This window comes from Pagrus pagrus (assembly GCF_965226575.1).
Source record: "Pagrus pagrus genome assembly, chromosome: 15".
Classification (NCBI taxonomy): Eukaryota; Metazoa; Chordata; class Actinopteri; order Spariformes; family Sparidae; genus Pagrus; species Pagrus pagrus.
The window spans coordinates 22,717,212-22,733,059 of NC_140199.1; the positions used below are offsets into that span (position 1 = coordinate 22,717,212).

The 15,848-nt window shown below is 41.8% G+C and overlaps 2 protein-coding genes across 4 annotated transcripts in view; one reads left to right on the top strand and one right to left on the bottom strand.

Annotated features, from left to right (window-relative positions):
* The window catches only part of wdfy4 (WDFY family member 4), a 44,116-nt gene extending 36,402 nt beyond the window's left edge, over nucleotides 1-7,714 (bottom strand). For 2 of the 3 annotated variants that reach the window (XM_084374689.1, XM_084374687.1), the window contains exons 1-9: nucleotides 7,448-7,714; nucleotides 6,266-6,353; nucleotides 4,411-4,668; nucleotides 3,203-3,314; nucleotides 2,400-2,527; nucleotides 1,942-2,070; nucleotides 1,622-1,811; nucleotides 866-1,055; nucleotides 413-573 (exon numbers count right to left, since the gene is read on the bottom strand). In XM_084374689.1, the coding sequence (XP_084230815.1) occupies nucleotides 413-573; nucleotides 866-1,055; nucleotides 1,622-1,811; nucleotides 1,942-2,070; nucleotides 2,400-2,527; nucleotides 3,203-3,314; nucleotides 4,411-4,668; nucleotides 6,266-6,286 (1,189 nt within the window). In that variant the 5' untranslated portion in view covers nucleotides 6,287-6,353; nucleotides 7,448-7,714. Of the gene's footprint in view, nucleotides 1-412; nucleotides 574-865; nucleotides 1,056-1,621; nucleotides 1,812-1,941; nucleotides 2,071-2,399; nucleotides 2,528-3,202; nucleotides 3,315-4,410; nucleotides 4,669-6,265; nucleotides 6,619-7,447 lie in introns of those variants that run through there. The other variant, XM_084374688.1, reaches the window with a different exon arrangement.
* A 742-nt stretch (nucleotides 7,715-8,456) lies between these two features.
* On the top strand, nucleotides 8,457-15,237 carry LOC311270599 (uncharacterized protein). Its single transcript, XM_084375572.1, has 10 exons — nucleotides 8,457-8,774; nucleotides 9,401-9,536; nucleotides 9,645-9,755; nucleotides 9,845-9,977; nucleotides 10,813-10,991; nucleotides 11,169-11,242; nucleotides 11,393-11,555; nucleotides 11,646-11,727; nucleotides 12,336-12,527; nucleotides 12,870-15,237. Exons 1-10 carry the CDS (start codon nucleotides 8,654-8,656, stop codon nucleotides 13,356-13,358), a joined length of 1,680 nt encoding a protein of 559 aa, XP_084231698.1. The 5' UTR covers nucleotides 8,457-8,653; the 3' UTR covers nucleotides 13,359-15,237.
* The last annotated feature ends 611 nt before the right edge of the window (nucleotides 15,238-15,848 follow it).

Here is a 15,848-nt window from a genome sequence, read left to right on the forward strand (position 1 = left end):
GGCATCCTAACAGAGTTACAAGGGAAGCCTCCACTTCATCATCCCAGACATAATCACCTCAGCTTCCTGTTAACCTGAGGGGTGTTGTGTGCTGCAGCGGGGGAGCGGTGGGGGAACGGGGAGTCAGGGTGTGTGGGAAATCAGAGGGAGGAAGTGGTGCAGTTTGGGTGGGTTATAAGAGGGCAAAAGTGCAAAGGAGAGATGAACTGTGTAGTCATTTGGGGGTACCACTCCCTTCCCTAAGCCTAACTTTGCTGAGCTTTGCATGTGAAGATAATTAGATTGTTTGGAGTGTGGATTCGAAGGGGATGATTCAGAGTTTATCCTCATGGTGCAATCAACTATTAGAGATAATTAGGAAGGGGTGGCTAAAGGATAACAATGCAAAACTAAAGTTGAAGAGTTGACCTACCTTTGGTGAGTGGTGGGTCAAACTTGAAGCCTGAAGGTTGGGGGTTGGTGACACAAAGAGCCACTTTCAGCTCAGTTTTTCCAAAAAGGGTGAAAGATGCAATGAGAGCCAGCAATTCCTCCACAGGCTGGAACTGGTCCACAGAAACACCTTCCTCACAGCTAATGATGGGATGATGATAAGAGACAAAAAATAGTCAAGTTAAATGAAAAGCAGAGAGAAATAAAGATTTCTCTGTACTGACTGAGAGCAGTCAAATTACATTTGGAAAATTCCACTTAATTTCATTTCCATGTCTACTTACTCTTGCCTTAAAAAAGACATAAAATATATTGCTGCCTTTTCGTTTCCTCTCTAAACATTCAAAACATCATTGTTTGAGTCTCATTTACTCCTAATCCTGAAATTTCATGGTTGTTACATTCTTTTTCTGCTCATGTCCTTTTATCTCACCGTTTCAGGATGTTCTCAAGGGCTTTGTAGCCGTCGTTAGTGTCAAACTCCATAAAGAGGGCTGGATTGAGGGCATAGGTGTCTCTAATGAAGCTGAACACAGCCACAGCCACCTCGGCTAGCAGCGGTCCTGAGACGTCAGCACTGATGTGCAACAGGTTCTGAATGCAGATACGGACACAGTTCTTGCCTAATGAGGAAAAGACGGTGGTCTTCATTAGTGAAGAAGTATCTGCTCAGAGATATACAATACATTCGAAGAATAAAATACAGGCACTCAAAGTTTCCCTTTGAAGAAATGAAGAACAGAGAAATTATGTTACAAGCACACTGCTATAGAACGATAACTCTATAGGAAAAAGCTCTAGAGTTATGTGAGCATGACATGCTGGGAAACGCTGCAAACTTCTTGATGTCCCAAAGTTAACTTGTGTGTCCCAGAACATTTGAGTGGATTATCTGTGCTGATGGAGGCATCATGTGAAACATACTTCAGCATGTCTCTGTTCTGGGATATGTGGTCATGTGTCTGTATAATCAACTTATCACTGGAACTAAAATATCTGTCTGCACAAATAACTTTCCCTGGAAAACTCTAAATTATTCACATTCTGTGAAGCCTTTTCACTGATGTATTTAATACTTGTTGAGTGAAATTGATGGAATAGTCTATTAAAGCTAGGAGTCAGACAAATTAAATGTCTATAAAATTTATCAGAAATGTTCACTTATCCAAATAGTTTTGAGTTACATCACCTAGCAAGCTCGGGGCAGTGTTGCTTGTTGCTACAGCAGAGACTGCCTTGAGGACGCGGGAGGCCTGTTGCCTCCAGGAGGCGCTGGTCTGGTCCCAGAGTGATGTGAGGCCAATGATAAGACACTGCAACTCCTGGGTGTCCACCAGTCTCTCCACATTGACTGGCTGCCGACAGAGCTGAAGGAGAACCTGGAGAAGAGCAAGTAGGAAGTTTAGAGTGAGACCGAAATCTAGGATAGACAAGGACAGCTTGCATGATGAGGAGAAAAGAGGCAAAGATTGAATACAAATGTAAAATTAGGTTTTTGCCTCAACTGACCTGGGCTAGTGGCTCCTGAAAGGTCTCCTCTCTGGCTATGTTCTCCTTTTTAGCTGGAAGGCAGACTAGCAGGTATAGACATTTCACCAAAGCAGCAGGGAGCCCTGGGTTTATACAGGACAATATATCCTACAAGCACACACACAAAAAAATCAGTGTTCATATTTCAATTAAACAAAATGTTTATTTTAAAAAGGTTGTTTCAAATTTCAACTTCCAACTTTATTTAAAATCATAATACTACTTGTAATAACCCATACTGTCTTGACTTTGTGAAGTCTGCTGTGTCTAGATTGTGAAGATATTTGTGACAATTATCAATATGATAAATATGATGTAATGTTGGTCAAGGACTTAACACATAATGAGGACAATTTGAGTGAGTGGCTCCAATCAAATGTAAAAAGGTTGTCAATTTGGGCGAAACCTTAAAAAGCTGATTTGATATTATCACTCACTGAGCTGTCAGCTGTCAGCAGCAGCAGAGACTTTAACAGCAGCCATCCTTTATTTTCTGTTGCCTCGCAGTTTTTCTCCTTTGTGTCATGCCTCTGGAAGAACTGCACCACCTCATCACGAGCCCCCTCTGAAAACACAAAAAAAGACTCAAAATGTGCTGAACAATAACCCCAAAGACTAAGGGGTCATGAACTGCTTCTCTTTACTACCTACTATCACAGTAAAATCTAAATCCATATTTCAGTCAAGTGTGTCAGTGTTCAAACTGAAAGCAACATGCATATCTAAAAAGAGTTTGGGTGGATACGTGTTCTTATAAGTGTTTCACTTCTTTTTTTAGAGAGAAAATTTGCATTGTGTTTCTTTTTTGGCAAGTTTTTGTGCTTCTGAAGAGTTCCTCGTAAAACGAATTTTTCTTTAAAACGACGGTGGTGTGCACCTAAAAGGACCAGCTGTAAAAGGCCACACTTTTTCAGGTAAAATAGGATAAATAAGAATGACAAAATAGCTACTTCATGAACCATGTTGGTGCCATGTTAAACTTAAAAAAAAATAGAAGTAGCTACTTCCCTAAAAAAAACAAAAAAAACCTTCTCCTTCCTTCCCCCAGAAAAAAATATACATAAACAACCAGCAACAGAGGGATTAAGACAGGGGAGACAGGGAGAGAAATCTGACACAACCTCAAGAAGGGAACTATGTATCAACCTATTGGAAAAACACCGCAGTATACTGAAAAAACAGAAGTAAACGGAGAAGGTGGAAAGCCCCTCTACCTGGAATAAAACCATTAGTACAGTACCTGCAGGCTTTTCTGCCAGTCTGCTGTGGATGTTATGAATGACAACATCAGCAGTGAGAGCTGCAAGCCCCTTTAAGTTCAGACCTTCAAGTCGTCCACCATCTTCACAGACCTGGGATCAGAGAGGAGAGAGTTCATCATACTAAGATACTGGAGAGCAAAAAGACACCTTAAAGTCTGTATCAACATACTGATGGAGGATGTCTTTAGCTGTCTACTGCAAATGGCATTTCTGAATGAAAATGGTACCTAAACGTGTCTCTAATATGAATTTTAAGCTGTTTTAGCGTGTTGACATTGGCATAAAACGACTGTATACACCCATATGTACTGTATGTATCTACTACGTTTGGTGCACTATGAAACAATATAACCATATGATAGTCGGATCTCATCTGCTTTGGCTAATGCACTACACTATAAATAATAGAAGCCAGTGCGAACTATATGCTCTTTTCAGTTCCATAAGAGGATATCGCATTTCACTGAGTTTGCTGTTCTTAAGTGGGGCTCCACATTCTGCTCAAATCTCTGGTCATGAGGCAAACACACACATGCACACACAGAACCGTACACAAACCAAAGAGTGATTACTTCTGCAGTTGTAAGCCTGATCAATGGAGTTATACACACAGAGGAATTTATACCAAGTGTGTGCACGGATAAAAATAAAGAGAGGTTTCTTCATCACTGTGACGCAATGAGAAATTCCTCTTTCTCCAAATAATCAAAGCGAGGCCCGAAGCTCTTTTGTATTTCATGTGACAGCTCAGTTAACTTTATAGATTGACTGAGAAACCACATACACACTTGTTCAAAGGACAATGATGAGATCAGCTGAGGGCCAAACATCTGACTGCCGCCTCATGTTGCTCTGATTGTTCATTCAAGCGGTCTGGAATAGTTTTGGGAACCACAGTCTCCTGAAGCATCCATTTAACCTTTTCAAGGATGGGTATTTATTAGAATTATGGCTCCACTGTAAATTTTCATGCCATGTTTAATTCAATAGAGAAATTTTGTTGAAGCAGAGTGGGGGTTTCTGGCACAAAAGACTAATGAGTTCAAAACTTCAGCAACATTTAAGTATATAGAACAAATTTATTATGATACCAACACGTTTTGGCGTGCGGCCTTCATCAGGGTCATCCCTCAACCCCAGAAAAAAGAAACATTCACTTCATTCAGCAATAAAAAATGCTCCATACCTGTATGTAGAGAGGCAGGACTTTGACTAGCTGCTCCTCTCTCTGCTCTAGAGGAACATCTTCTGTTTTGTGGTCAGGGCTCGAGCATGTGTAAAGTCCCAGCTCCTGTAGTTGTTCTATGAGCTCTTGTGGGAGTTGAGGGTTCTTACAAGAGCCCTCCACTTTGTCCACCTTCAACTCCACAGAGACAGATAACTCCCCTGAAGCACTCAGCTCTCCGGTTTCCTTATTGATCCTTTCCCCTTTAGCAGTCTGGTCCTGGAGGAGAAAAAAAGAGAACCAAAAGTGAGACTGTTCCATCTTCGTTCTTGAGTTATCCTCAGCTGACATGATATCCAGAATAACTTTAAATCATGTTTCCTTGATCTGTGCAACTTCCTCATCTGATAAAGTGGTCCCAAACCTTCTGGCCTCCTGCCCTAAACCCCTGAGCAATCACCAGACAGACATATGGAAGTTGCGTGTCATTTTCCTTAAATGTTATCAACCTCTGTGAGGGAACTGCAGGGTGTAATTGATCCCCAGTTCTCAGTAACTGGAAGCATATAATACCAGTGACTGTCATAACCACTTCAAGCTTCAAATTCCTCACTGCATAAACATTTTTTACTGATGGTTTTTATTATGTTCTTTCATTTTTTACAGTGCAATATTTATTCATAAACAGTAAATGTGCAGCGGTTTTGAAAATACCCAAACTAGAGTTGCAATGATTACTGATTAGTTTTCAACCACTAAATTAGTTACCAACTATTTTAATAATTGATTAATATGTATAAAAACTCTCTGATTCTGATTTCTTTACTCATCTATGAAGGTAAACTGAATATCTTTAGGTTGTGGACAAATCAAGATATTTCAAGACATTATCTTGGACTTTTGGAGGCAGTGATCAAAACTTTCACCATTTTATAGACTAAACAACTTATTGATTGAGAAAATAATCAACAGATTAATCAACAATGAAAATAATCATTAGTTGCAGCCCTGTCAGCACAGTGGCACAGTGGTTAGCACTGATGCCTGACAGCAAGAAGGTCCTTGGTTATCTCTCTGAGTTTACATGTTCTTCCCGTGCTTGTGTGGGTTTCCTCTGGGTACTCCAGTTTCTCCCCCATCAAAACATGTACAATAGGTTGATCGAGTTGGTCCCCAGGCACCTACACTGCCCAATGCTGCCTCAGGAAGGGTAAAATGCAGAGTACCAGTAATTGTCCGATTGATTTATCTTCTTGAGGACAGGACTATTTGAGGCACACATATGCAAAAGCTCGCCAATTGGGACCAATTTGTCCTATAAATCCATAAAATCAACCCCTAGGATGCTCTGTCCCTGAAGTTATTGATCATGTGAAATAATTCCTTGAAAGTTTGAAGTCCCTTACACAGAAAGCTTTCAGTATAAATGTTGTGTGAATGGGGAGTCCTGCTCCCACGCAGACATGTTTCTGTATGACTGAGGCTTAACTGGAGCATTGTTTCCTCATTACAGTAATATTATTTTGGGCACTACCGTTTAGAGACACATGCTCATGATGAACAGCAAGGGTCAGTGAAGACTGATAGCTTAACTTATAAGCCAGAGCCAGTAAAATCAGCTATGACTGTAAGTTAAGGCTTCACATTCCTTAGAAATTCATTAATACTTTGATGTTTTCTCATGCGAGAACAGTCAGTGTCACTCCTTACTTGAGAAATGGAAAAGCAGCACATGCGTTTATTGCGTTTGACAGTGACTTACTGTACAATCCAGTTTGTCAACATTAAAAAAACACCCCAGATAAAGTGACACTTCTCCCAGTCTTCAAAAGGAAAATCATTCATGCAACACAAAGTTAAGTCCTCATATTCTTACCTGCACTTGTGTGAGAGCCATCTGGGAGTTTCCAAGCTCTAAGAGGACGCTGTCATCTGTGTTGTGTTATTCAAACTCAGTGAGTGGTCTGTCATCGTTCCCATGTCAGGAGGAAAGACAAGCAGAGACCTGCTAAGACATGACTATCACCTACTGTGCAGTGGACCTTTCTGTAAAACTGCCCGCCCCTTACTAATCTGCAGCATGTAGGCTGAACTTTGAACAAGCACAGTAACTCACGTCAGCTGGCCCAGGTCATGTGCCTTCTTACTTCCCCAGAGAAGCAGAAGTGAAAAAGAGTTGTTTAGCTGGCTCGATGAGGCCCTCCCACTACAGCTCAGGGAGGACTCAAAGAGTCCCTTTGCTTTTTATAGACATGTCATGTAAGGCTGGCGTGATATGAATGACAGTGACAGGATCACATGATTCACCAAAGAAGCCAGCAAACAGCGTGTAATAACAGACTGTGTGTGTGGATAACTTGCAGGCTTTGACTAACAGGAAACAATGAGGAACAAATTGCATTGTGCGTGTTTGTCGGCTGATAATAACTGGAAAGACAGGCCTATCATACGGTGTTTAAAAGGTTTGGTATGTAAACAAAACTTTGACAGAAAACAAGCTCACACATGTTTATAGTGCTGTGTGTTCAGTAGATTATTGTGATTTGGATGCTTGTATTGTGTAATTGCAGTGAGATTGGGAAACTGTGTTGGTGACATAGAAGATAAACATAACTTAGCTAAACAGCGCCATCTTGTGGCGTGTATTGGTACAGAAATATGGAGAAAGCAGCCAGATCTTGAGAGAAAAACAATCTTAAAACCTGTCCATGTATGTAATATATATACATTTCAGTTGGAAAAAAACACAGGAGTAACAAATGACATTAATGACGCAGAATAATGTTGGTTATTTGTCGTTTTGTGTTATGAGGCATGATAACTCAGTGGTATGGCCTGAAATTGAATGACGCCATCGTTCACGTGATTAATTACTGAAGCTGAATAATAATAATAATTAATAATTACACCTTCACCTCATATAAAAGGCTAAATGTCTACAATTAAAGACTACTTAAATGTACAAAAAACACAAAAAATGACGAAACGCCTGCTGTTCACGCTTATTAGCATCATTAGCATAGATACCTCCACCTGTAACCACAGAAATCACCGTCACCTGCTGAAGTCAAAGCCCCTCCAGACAGGTCACTCATTAGCTCAGTCGCCTCATCCCCCGTTGTGAAGCCATTTTTCTCCTCTGCAGTTTCGCCTGGTGTTGCCTCCAGCCGATAACAACACACTTCAGTACTCAGAGATAAATATGTCTAATCTCAAGTCGTCGTATTGACGCCGCGGGACTAACTTTTGTAAGATGACAGCACGTGCAGTGGACACTCAATGACGTTTATCCCGTCCGAGCCGAAAACACTCTCATTTTCAGCCGGTGTCGCAAACACATGCGGTCCCTGAACGCAGCAGGTTAAAGTCTGTGTTATTATGTACCCACAAGTCATCAGAGCTAACAGCAGCTCATTTTGATATTAATTGATTTTATTGGCTGTCGACAAGTAAGCAGAATAATACAACCTACATAATATAGCTACATTCATGTAGGTCTATGTAATTTACTTTCACTTGGATTTTTTATTTTTGAGGTTTGAGTAGAAATATTGCCACAAAATTACTTTTAACACTTAAGTAGGCCACATTTAATATCACTTTTGCTCGAGTACTAATCGTATGGGTGACTTCACCAAAGTAATACTGTATTTTAACTCGATATCTTTACTTTTACTCATGTAGCACGCAATCTGCATTGTAACTAACATTATCAAATGAACGTAGTGAGTAAAAAGCACAACATTTGCCTCCAAAGTGGAGTGTAAAGTAGCAGAAAACCGAAATACTATACAAGTACCTAGAAAAAGTACTTATTAAATTACTTATTAACTTACAGTCAAATAACCAAAAAATATTTATTTTAATTTTTTAAAAAAATCTCTATAAATAAATTGTAAAGGTGTGTTGAGACTTCATCCCTAATATGTGCATGTTCAATATGACACAACTAATTCATTTTAAGGTGTTATCTTATTTCTAGGGACCACGTGTTTTTGTGACGCGGGGGTGACATCACCGGTCATGTGACCCGCCGCAGCCAACGAGCAGTCCAGGGCGTGGTCTGCCTCAATCAGTTTAGCACAATGAAGGATTCGCGTTACTTTGCAGCGAAAGATGATCTCTGTTCTCACTTTACATCGTGATGTAGCAGCGCGTCGTCAGAGGAGCTGATTTTGTGTCCGTTGCAGTTTCCGTCGGTGTGAATAAGAGCAGGCTGCGGAGCTGCAGAGCTGCAGAGCCGAGGCTGTGAGCGCTCATCATCATGCATCCGATGCCTGTGTGCTCCGTTAGCAGCGGAGACATATTTGACTGTATACAGAGAGGAAACATTGAACAGTGTATACAGTTCCTGCAGTCCGATCGGTCAGTCCTCAAGCAGAAAGGTAAGTTAGAGTGAGATGTAACAACAAGTCAGTGTTGCTCTTTTATTTGCAACATATTTGTGCAACAACAGGCCACTATTTCCTGTGTTTATGTCAGTTTAGCCTGCAACTGTCAGTGATGGTATTTCCTCATTTGCTCATCTTAAATCTAGGAAACTGCTGATGAACTTTATCCAGAGACTCAACCTGTTACACCTGTGTCATATGTCTGTAATACACATTTTAAAACGTGTATTAATTGCATCACATAACCAGGATAAGTTATAATAAGCATACAGCACTGAACAAGTATCATTTTACTGAATCTTATGTACAAAGGACCCATTTAGACTTTTTATCTTGCACCAGTGTGTCCTGATGTGATTTTGTCCCAGTGCCAGTTCAGGAAACCAAACCCTGCCGTGGCTCCTCTGTGAAATGGTCTGGCACAGATCTAGATGGACAGATCCTGTGACAACACCACACAGAGTCACATTGTGCCAAAAGGAACTCTAACCCTTTTAAAGATCAACAGGCTGACGGGCCGTGCACTTGCGTCAGGCTCATATTGTTACTCACAGAACCTGAAGATCAGTCTGAATGTTTGCATCTTTAAACCTGACTGAGATGCGTTTCACTTCATCCAGGCTGGGGTGGTTTCACCCCGCTCCACTACGCTGCCCTCCATGGTAACCGCGCCATGGTTGACCTTTTCCTCAGTAATGGAGCTGACCCTAACGTGACATGTGATGCGGGACAGACAGCCTTTCATTTTGGCTGCAGGTGAGCATTATTTGTGCATATAGAACATGCTTGGATTTTCATGATGTGAGCGTGATGCTTTTCTTTCTGTACTTGATCCTTTGTCATAACCTTTTGCTCTTCTCTCAGGCAAGGGAACATCTACATCATGCACCAAATGATGCAGTACGGAGCTGATTTGCGCCTCATAGACCTGCAGGGAAAAACGTCGCTCCATCATGCAGTCACTGGGGGCAGCATGTGAGTGGAGGAAACGGCTCGTCACAACTAAGTTCACAGTCACACACAAATACATCGTGCATGCACTAACTGTTAGTGATCTTTCCCAGCGTTGCGGTGCACTACTTGTGGGAGACGGGGATGTTCCGGTTCTCAGACACAGACATGTACCAGGTGACACCCCTTCACCTGGCTGCATCCACAGGAAACACAGAGGTGGTCCGCTATCTGCTCAGAGGCCAGGTACGACTCACTCACTTGCTCTAGCTGACCAATAGTATGATAGAACATTATCTTAAAGAAGTTCATGAGAAGGTTTTTCATGTAAACATTGAGTGAAAAGAAAATGATTTAAAAGCACAGCTGCTGTGTTGCTGTCACACTCACTGAGAACTAATATGCAAACAATGCACTGTGACTTTCCTAAACCTTGAGCTGCTTTCAATTATTTCAAGCTCATTGTTTTCATTCCCAAGCACCACACAGCAGTACACATTCACAGTATGGTTATCTGACACTTTGCTCAACCACTCATATTATATAACTGTAGGCAGCCATTTTATGCAAATGAGCTCAGATGAGCCTCACAGCTCTACACCACCCGCACAAAATAGCTTATAGCTGAAAAAAGCAGCTGGCTGGTGAAAAAAAGAAACATATAAAGGTGGGTTCAATGTGATTACTGTTGGAAACTGAGCTATTTAACACTTATTTTCATAAAAATATCACCTACAGCAGCTTTAAATAATAATTCAGACACATTTAAATAAACAATACACAATCATCGGGCAGCCCCCATGCAGTAAGTCTGAGGACCCCCTAGGGGTCAGCACCCTAAAACATACACCACAACACCAATCACACAATAAAAGCAGCTCTCAAAAGGTGAGTTTGATTGATGATTTAAAACATTTGTCTTTGAGATTGTTCTGCCGCCCAGTGGACCACATAAATGCAACCAGGGCCAAGGATAGTCTAAGTCCATCTAGTTAAATCCTGAGATGCTTTTATGAAATGGGGCCCAGTGCAGATGCGACTATTTTTCAGCAGCTGTTCATCTCAAGCCCGTCTGTTTCAGAGGTGTGCTATCGATGCAGTTGACCAGCAGGGAGCGACAGCGCTTCACGTTGCAGCAGAGAGGGGCGGAGTGGAGGTGTGCTGGACTCTGCTGCAGAGGACAGGCTGCAGGATGCTCCATGAGAAGAGCCACAGCGGCCTCACACCACTGGACCTCTGCAAACAGGGGAAAACATTTAGGTGAATCTGCCGTTTCTGGAAATCTCCGGAAAAACACTGAGTAGCACTCCACTGCATGGGGTGGTAGCACCTCTCAGTACCTTTAAATAGCCAGTGTGTTCACATTTCCAGATTGCTTTTTCCTCATGGGATCCTGACGCTGATTAATACATTGCTATACTGTGTGCTTTTCTCCAGACATCAGCAACTCACCAAGCTACTGAGTCGGTACATTAATGAGCCAATTCATCACAAGCCCAGAGAGTCTCATGGTAAATATTACTACTACTATTACGTAGTTCATTTAGGGATGAAAACAATGACAGTGGTGATGGTAGTAGTGGCACTGTCAGATTTAAAGTGCTGTGTGTACGGCCACGTGTCGAGTTTCTCACACATTTTTGTATGTCTTTTCTCAACAGTTCTGTATTACTGGACACTGTTCTTTCCATCTCTGGGCGGAGCTGCCATCCTGCTGATAGCAGCCATGTTGGGAAGCTATGGAGGGATAAGCTGCGCTTTGCTCTTCCCCTGGCTGGCCAGAAGCATCTTCACACAGTACCACCGCATGACCACATACCAAAGGTTTGACAAAGCTGCTGTGCCTGTTTATCATGTGTTTATATTTCACTGATGTTATATCTTTGGTTGAGAGAGTGCATGTCTTTCTTTCAGGTTGCCCAACCCGATCTACTTGGGGACCCTCATAGCTGGCTTGTTCCACTCCCTGCTCTGCTTCTATGGAAAAATAATGCCTAATATCCTTAACAAATATTGCACATATTCAGTCTCGTGTCCATGTGTATTTTTGTGTCAGCTGGCCTAACAGACAACACTTGGTCAATGACAAGGTATTCTAAAAATGTTCAAATCCACTAAAAGTTTCACATGATTACCTCTTACTAGTCGCGCTCCCCAGAGGATAGATCCTTGTGATCCTTTTGTCATACTCTGACCTTTTCTCTACCACCACATAAAGCTTAATACGTCCATTGTTTTCCATTTCCACTCAATGAATATGAAAATTTTACAGGCATAATACAGTGAAATTTGATGTGCACAATCATGCTCCCCAAAAAATATGTCCTTTGCATTTTGGACACTCAACAAGTCTGTTTGTGCAGGCTGTCAACTAGCCAAGCAGACATTGGCTCAGCATAGCATCGCAGAATCTTTGGCAAGTTGTACTTAGTATCTTGTTATATTGCCAAGAATATCATTATTGTGGAAACACCCTGAAATATTATTTTAGGGCCTCCCACACCTTCTCTCCCAGCTGTCTTACTCTCTCAAATGTACACTGTCTGTTAGGCAAATGTAAGCTAGGATTTTGTGTATTAAAGTGTTCATCCTTAACCTTTTGAAAGTGTGTGGCCAACCAGTGCTCTGGTCCAGGTGTCAATGGTCCACTTCTCCCTGGTCCTCGGTCTGTTCTGTAAGGTTCTGACTCAGGACCCAGGGACACTGGACAGAGCAGATGCAGATCCGCGGTTCTCCTGTATCGCTGACCTGGTGGAGAACAACCAGAGCCACCACAGGTTCTGTCCATACTGTGAGGTAAGACATTATAGTTCATGCAGCCATTGTTTTATGCATATCTAGTTCTCGCAGGTCTTTTCTGTCGAGATCTAAAAGTGTACATGTGTCCCAACTCCCCTTCTAAAGGTCCTTGACACACCCCTGCTAAACTCTCAGCTGTCACAATGAATCAATGATGTGACAATAAATGTCATAAAATATTTATGGTGATAGCCTCTGCAAAGGTAGGAAATAAAAAACAAAATGTTTTTGTAAAAAGGTTGACAGTGAAGTTATGTTTAGTTCATGTGCTGCATCACACAAAAAGTTGGATTAGTTCTGACCGCTCTGTTTGTCTCCCTGTCTTTTATTTCCTCACAGTTGTTTCCGCCCGACTTCACTAAACACTGCAAGCTGTGTGACCTGTGCATCAAAGATTACGACCACCACTGCCTTTTCCTCAACCGGTGCATCGGCCGGGGTAACCACCGCCTTTTCCTCCTCTTCATCCTCTCCATGGTGATTGCCCACCTTCTTTTTGTTGCCACGGCAACAAGTTACCTGTCGGAGAACACGCCTGCGGGTGGTCGCAGCTGGTCCTCGTGGCTCACGCTGTTAGGAGAGGAATTCTGGGTCGTGGTCATGATGAGCATGAACGCGCTGACGCTCCTTTGGGAGGCGTGGCTACTCACCGAGCAGTTTGATGCCATCGCCACGGGAACGACCACCTACTTCAGACAGTGTGAGAGCTCAGCACGACAGAGGTCACTGGTGCAGCGCTGGGTCATAGTGCTGTCGTTTCTGCTGGATGGCCGGAGACGAGTTGGCAGCGGGCAAACGAGAGAGGACAAAACCGCCATAGACATTTAATACTGTTAGTCTGTATTGTATCCAGCTGTTGTTACATCACCACTCACTTACAGATGTACAGTCTTGGTTTAGTACTGGTTAGTACTTCAGCTAACAACTACTGTCTTTATTGATTAATCTGACAATTATTTTCATGATTAATTGATTAATCATTTTGGTCTAAATAATGTAAAAAATCTAGAGTTACCGCCTAGCGGCTGTCTGTCTCGGCACACCAGTCAAGTTGTTGTTCCTGAGCTGTGGTGTTGAATAATAGGCAGAACATTTTTAGCAGAATATTATGATGTCACCGTGCGTTTCACCTCTGATCTTTTGGATATCAAGTGTCATAACTTCATCATTTTATCCTATTAGACATTTATGTAAAATTTTATAGTAATTATTGTATTAGTTTTGTTTTTTATGAGGGCACAGCGATCTTGACCTCTGACCTCTGACTCCCAAATTCTAATCATTTCATCCTTGAGTCATAGTGGACATTTGTACCAAATTTGAAGAAATTCCCTCAAGGCGTTCTTCAGATATCACGTTCACATGAACGGGACGGACGGACAACCTGAAAACTTAATCCCTCCGGCCATGGCTGTCGCCGGTGCAGAGGCCTAAAAATGCTCATCACAATTTCCCCGAGCCCAAAGTGACGTCTTCAGATCGCATCTTTTGTCCAAACAGCTGTCCAAAACCAGAATACTCTTCATTTATTATCATAAATGACAAAGAAAAGCAGCCAGTCAGTACATTTAAGACGCTGGAACCAGCAAGTGTTTGAAAAGCGACCAAAACGATTAATCGATTATCAAAATAGTTGGGGATTAATTCAATCTTTCGATCGACTTATCGTTACAACTCTACAGTTTACAGTCTTTGGTGTGCACTCAACTTTGTGAGGATGTCCTCTTTAGATTTAGTAACTCTCTAATGCCATATAACATGTTGTATTAGAATGTAAAAAAAAAAAAAAAAAGTTACATCCTAATACTCTATTTTAATATACAGTAGGTTTGTCAGCAGATTTGTGGCTAGCAGGATAACTAGCACTAAGAGTTTAGATGTTCCCCTAGTTTTTAGAGACCTCACTGAATACTTGTTAATTAACTTATTGGTTGACTTCGTTCTGTGTTAAGTGATAGAGATTTCCTCAACTGTGTTTTAGCAGGGAAACGCCTCTGAGTGAATGCGAACGCTCATACCTGTTTTTGTATTCAACGTCAGCCTACTTTTTTAACCTCAGTGTTGTTTTAAATAGGTGTGTCACAGTGCAAAGCTTCTAGTTCAAGGTTGTGAAGATCTGTGCATTCATAACATTAGCACGTCCTGTGATTAGCAAGTGATAATGGTTATGGAGGGTGCACTGAAAGGCTTTGTTCCTAACATAATGTCATTACCTCTCCGACCTGCTCTCAGTCTTTTGGACCATGACACTTCCTCTGCTCTCGCTAATGAGACATGCTCTTTTCATGTCTTCAATTAAACACACTCATTTCCTATGTGTCCCTCAGGACCATATTTCTAGATTACAGATGACGTTCCCCACACCCCTCAGAGGCTGGTGTGTCTGGACTGTGTGAGTAGCTGCGTCACGTGGTATTATTTAGTGTCTACTGTACTGCCTTCCATGCATATTGGAGTGGTTAAGATGGGTGCATGTGAGCCTGTGAAACTGAGTGCTTTTACTGTGTTTTCTCTGTCACTAAATCAGTGTTATTGTATTGATCTGGCTGCCATTTGTCGATATCGCAGTATATTTTATATGTACTAATATATTTTATCTGTGGTGGCACAGTTTCTCTTGGTTTCCAACATGATACTGTGATGTTCCTTTTTCTGATGTGAGAACAACATGTTTAATAAATCACTGACATCTGCCATTTATACACAAAATAAACCGTCTCATTTATCTCATTGTGTCTCAAAAGAGAAATAGATCTTTTTAAAAATCAACAACAGCCAACCATTATGCTGTCTGCGGTGAGAATATACAGTAAGAACATCTGCAGGAGACACTCATATTTTTTTACACAGAAGTCAGCAGTTTTCACTTCTCCATCAAGGCAGCTCACTTCCTTTAGTGAGAGACAAACAGACTGGAAAAGAAGAGGAGGACGGCAGGCGAGCATCGCACAGCTGTGTTTTATTTCTCTGTAAAGCAGTACCTACAGCATCACAGCATCTGCTCGGGATTATGTGATGCTTTCTTGTGCGGCGCAGAGAGTCGTCTGGTCTGCCCCTCAGAGATGACATGGCAAGTAATACTCGCATGACTGTTTTTATTTCCTTCCTCCTATCAGTCTGTTCACATCAGCATTCTTCAGGCACTCGTCATTGGTGCGCTAATCATGGCAGCTATAGTGGTCCCTTCTCTTTGGGTATGTGAATGTCATTTGATTTGTTACTTAGTGGTCATCAATTAAGCAGAGGGCTGAGATTTCAGTATTGCCATTGTTTTGACTCTGTGTGTGTGTGTTGTGGCTCTAGAGATGGCCTCAGCGG

What these genes read in the sequence shown, in the direction of transcription:
- LOC311270599 (XM_084375572.1), top strand. Translation starts at nt 8,654, where the DNA reads ATGCATCCGATGCCTGTGTGCTCCGTTAGCAGCGGAGACATATTTGAC. An exon ending in GCTATCTGCTCAGAGGCCAG is followed by an intron (nt 9,978 to 10,812) that starts GTACGACTCACT and finishes CGTCTGTTTCAG; the next exon opens with AGGTGTGCTATCGATGCAGT. An exon ending in CGCATGACCACATACCAAAG is followed by an intron (nt 11,556 to 11,645) that starts GTTTGACAAAGC and finishes TCTTTCTTTCAG; the next exon opens with GTTGCCCAACCCGATCTACT.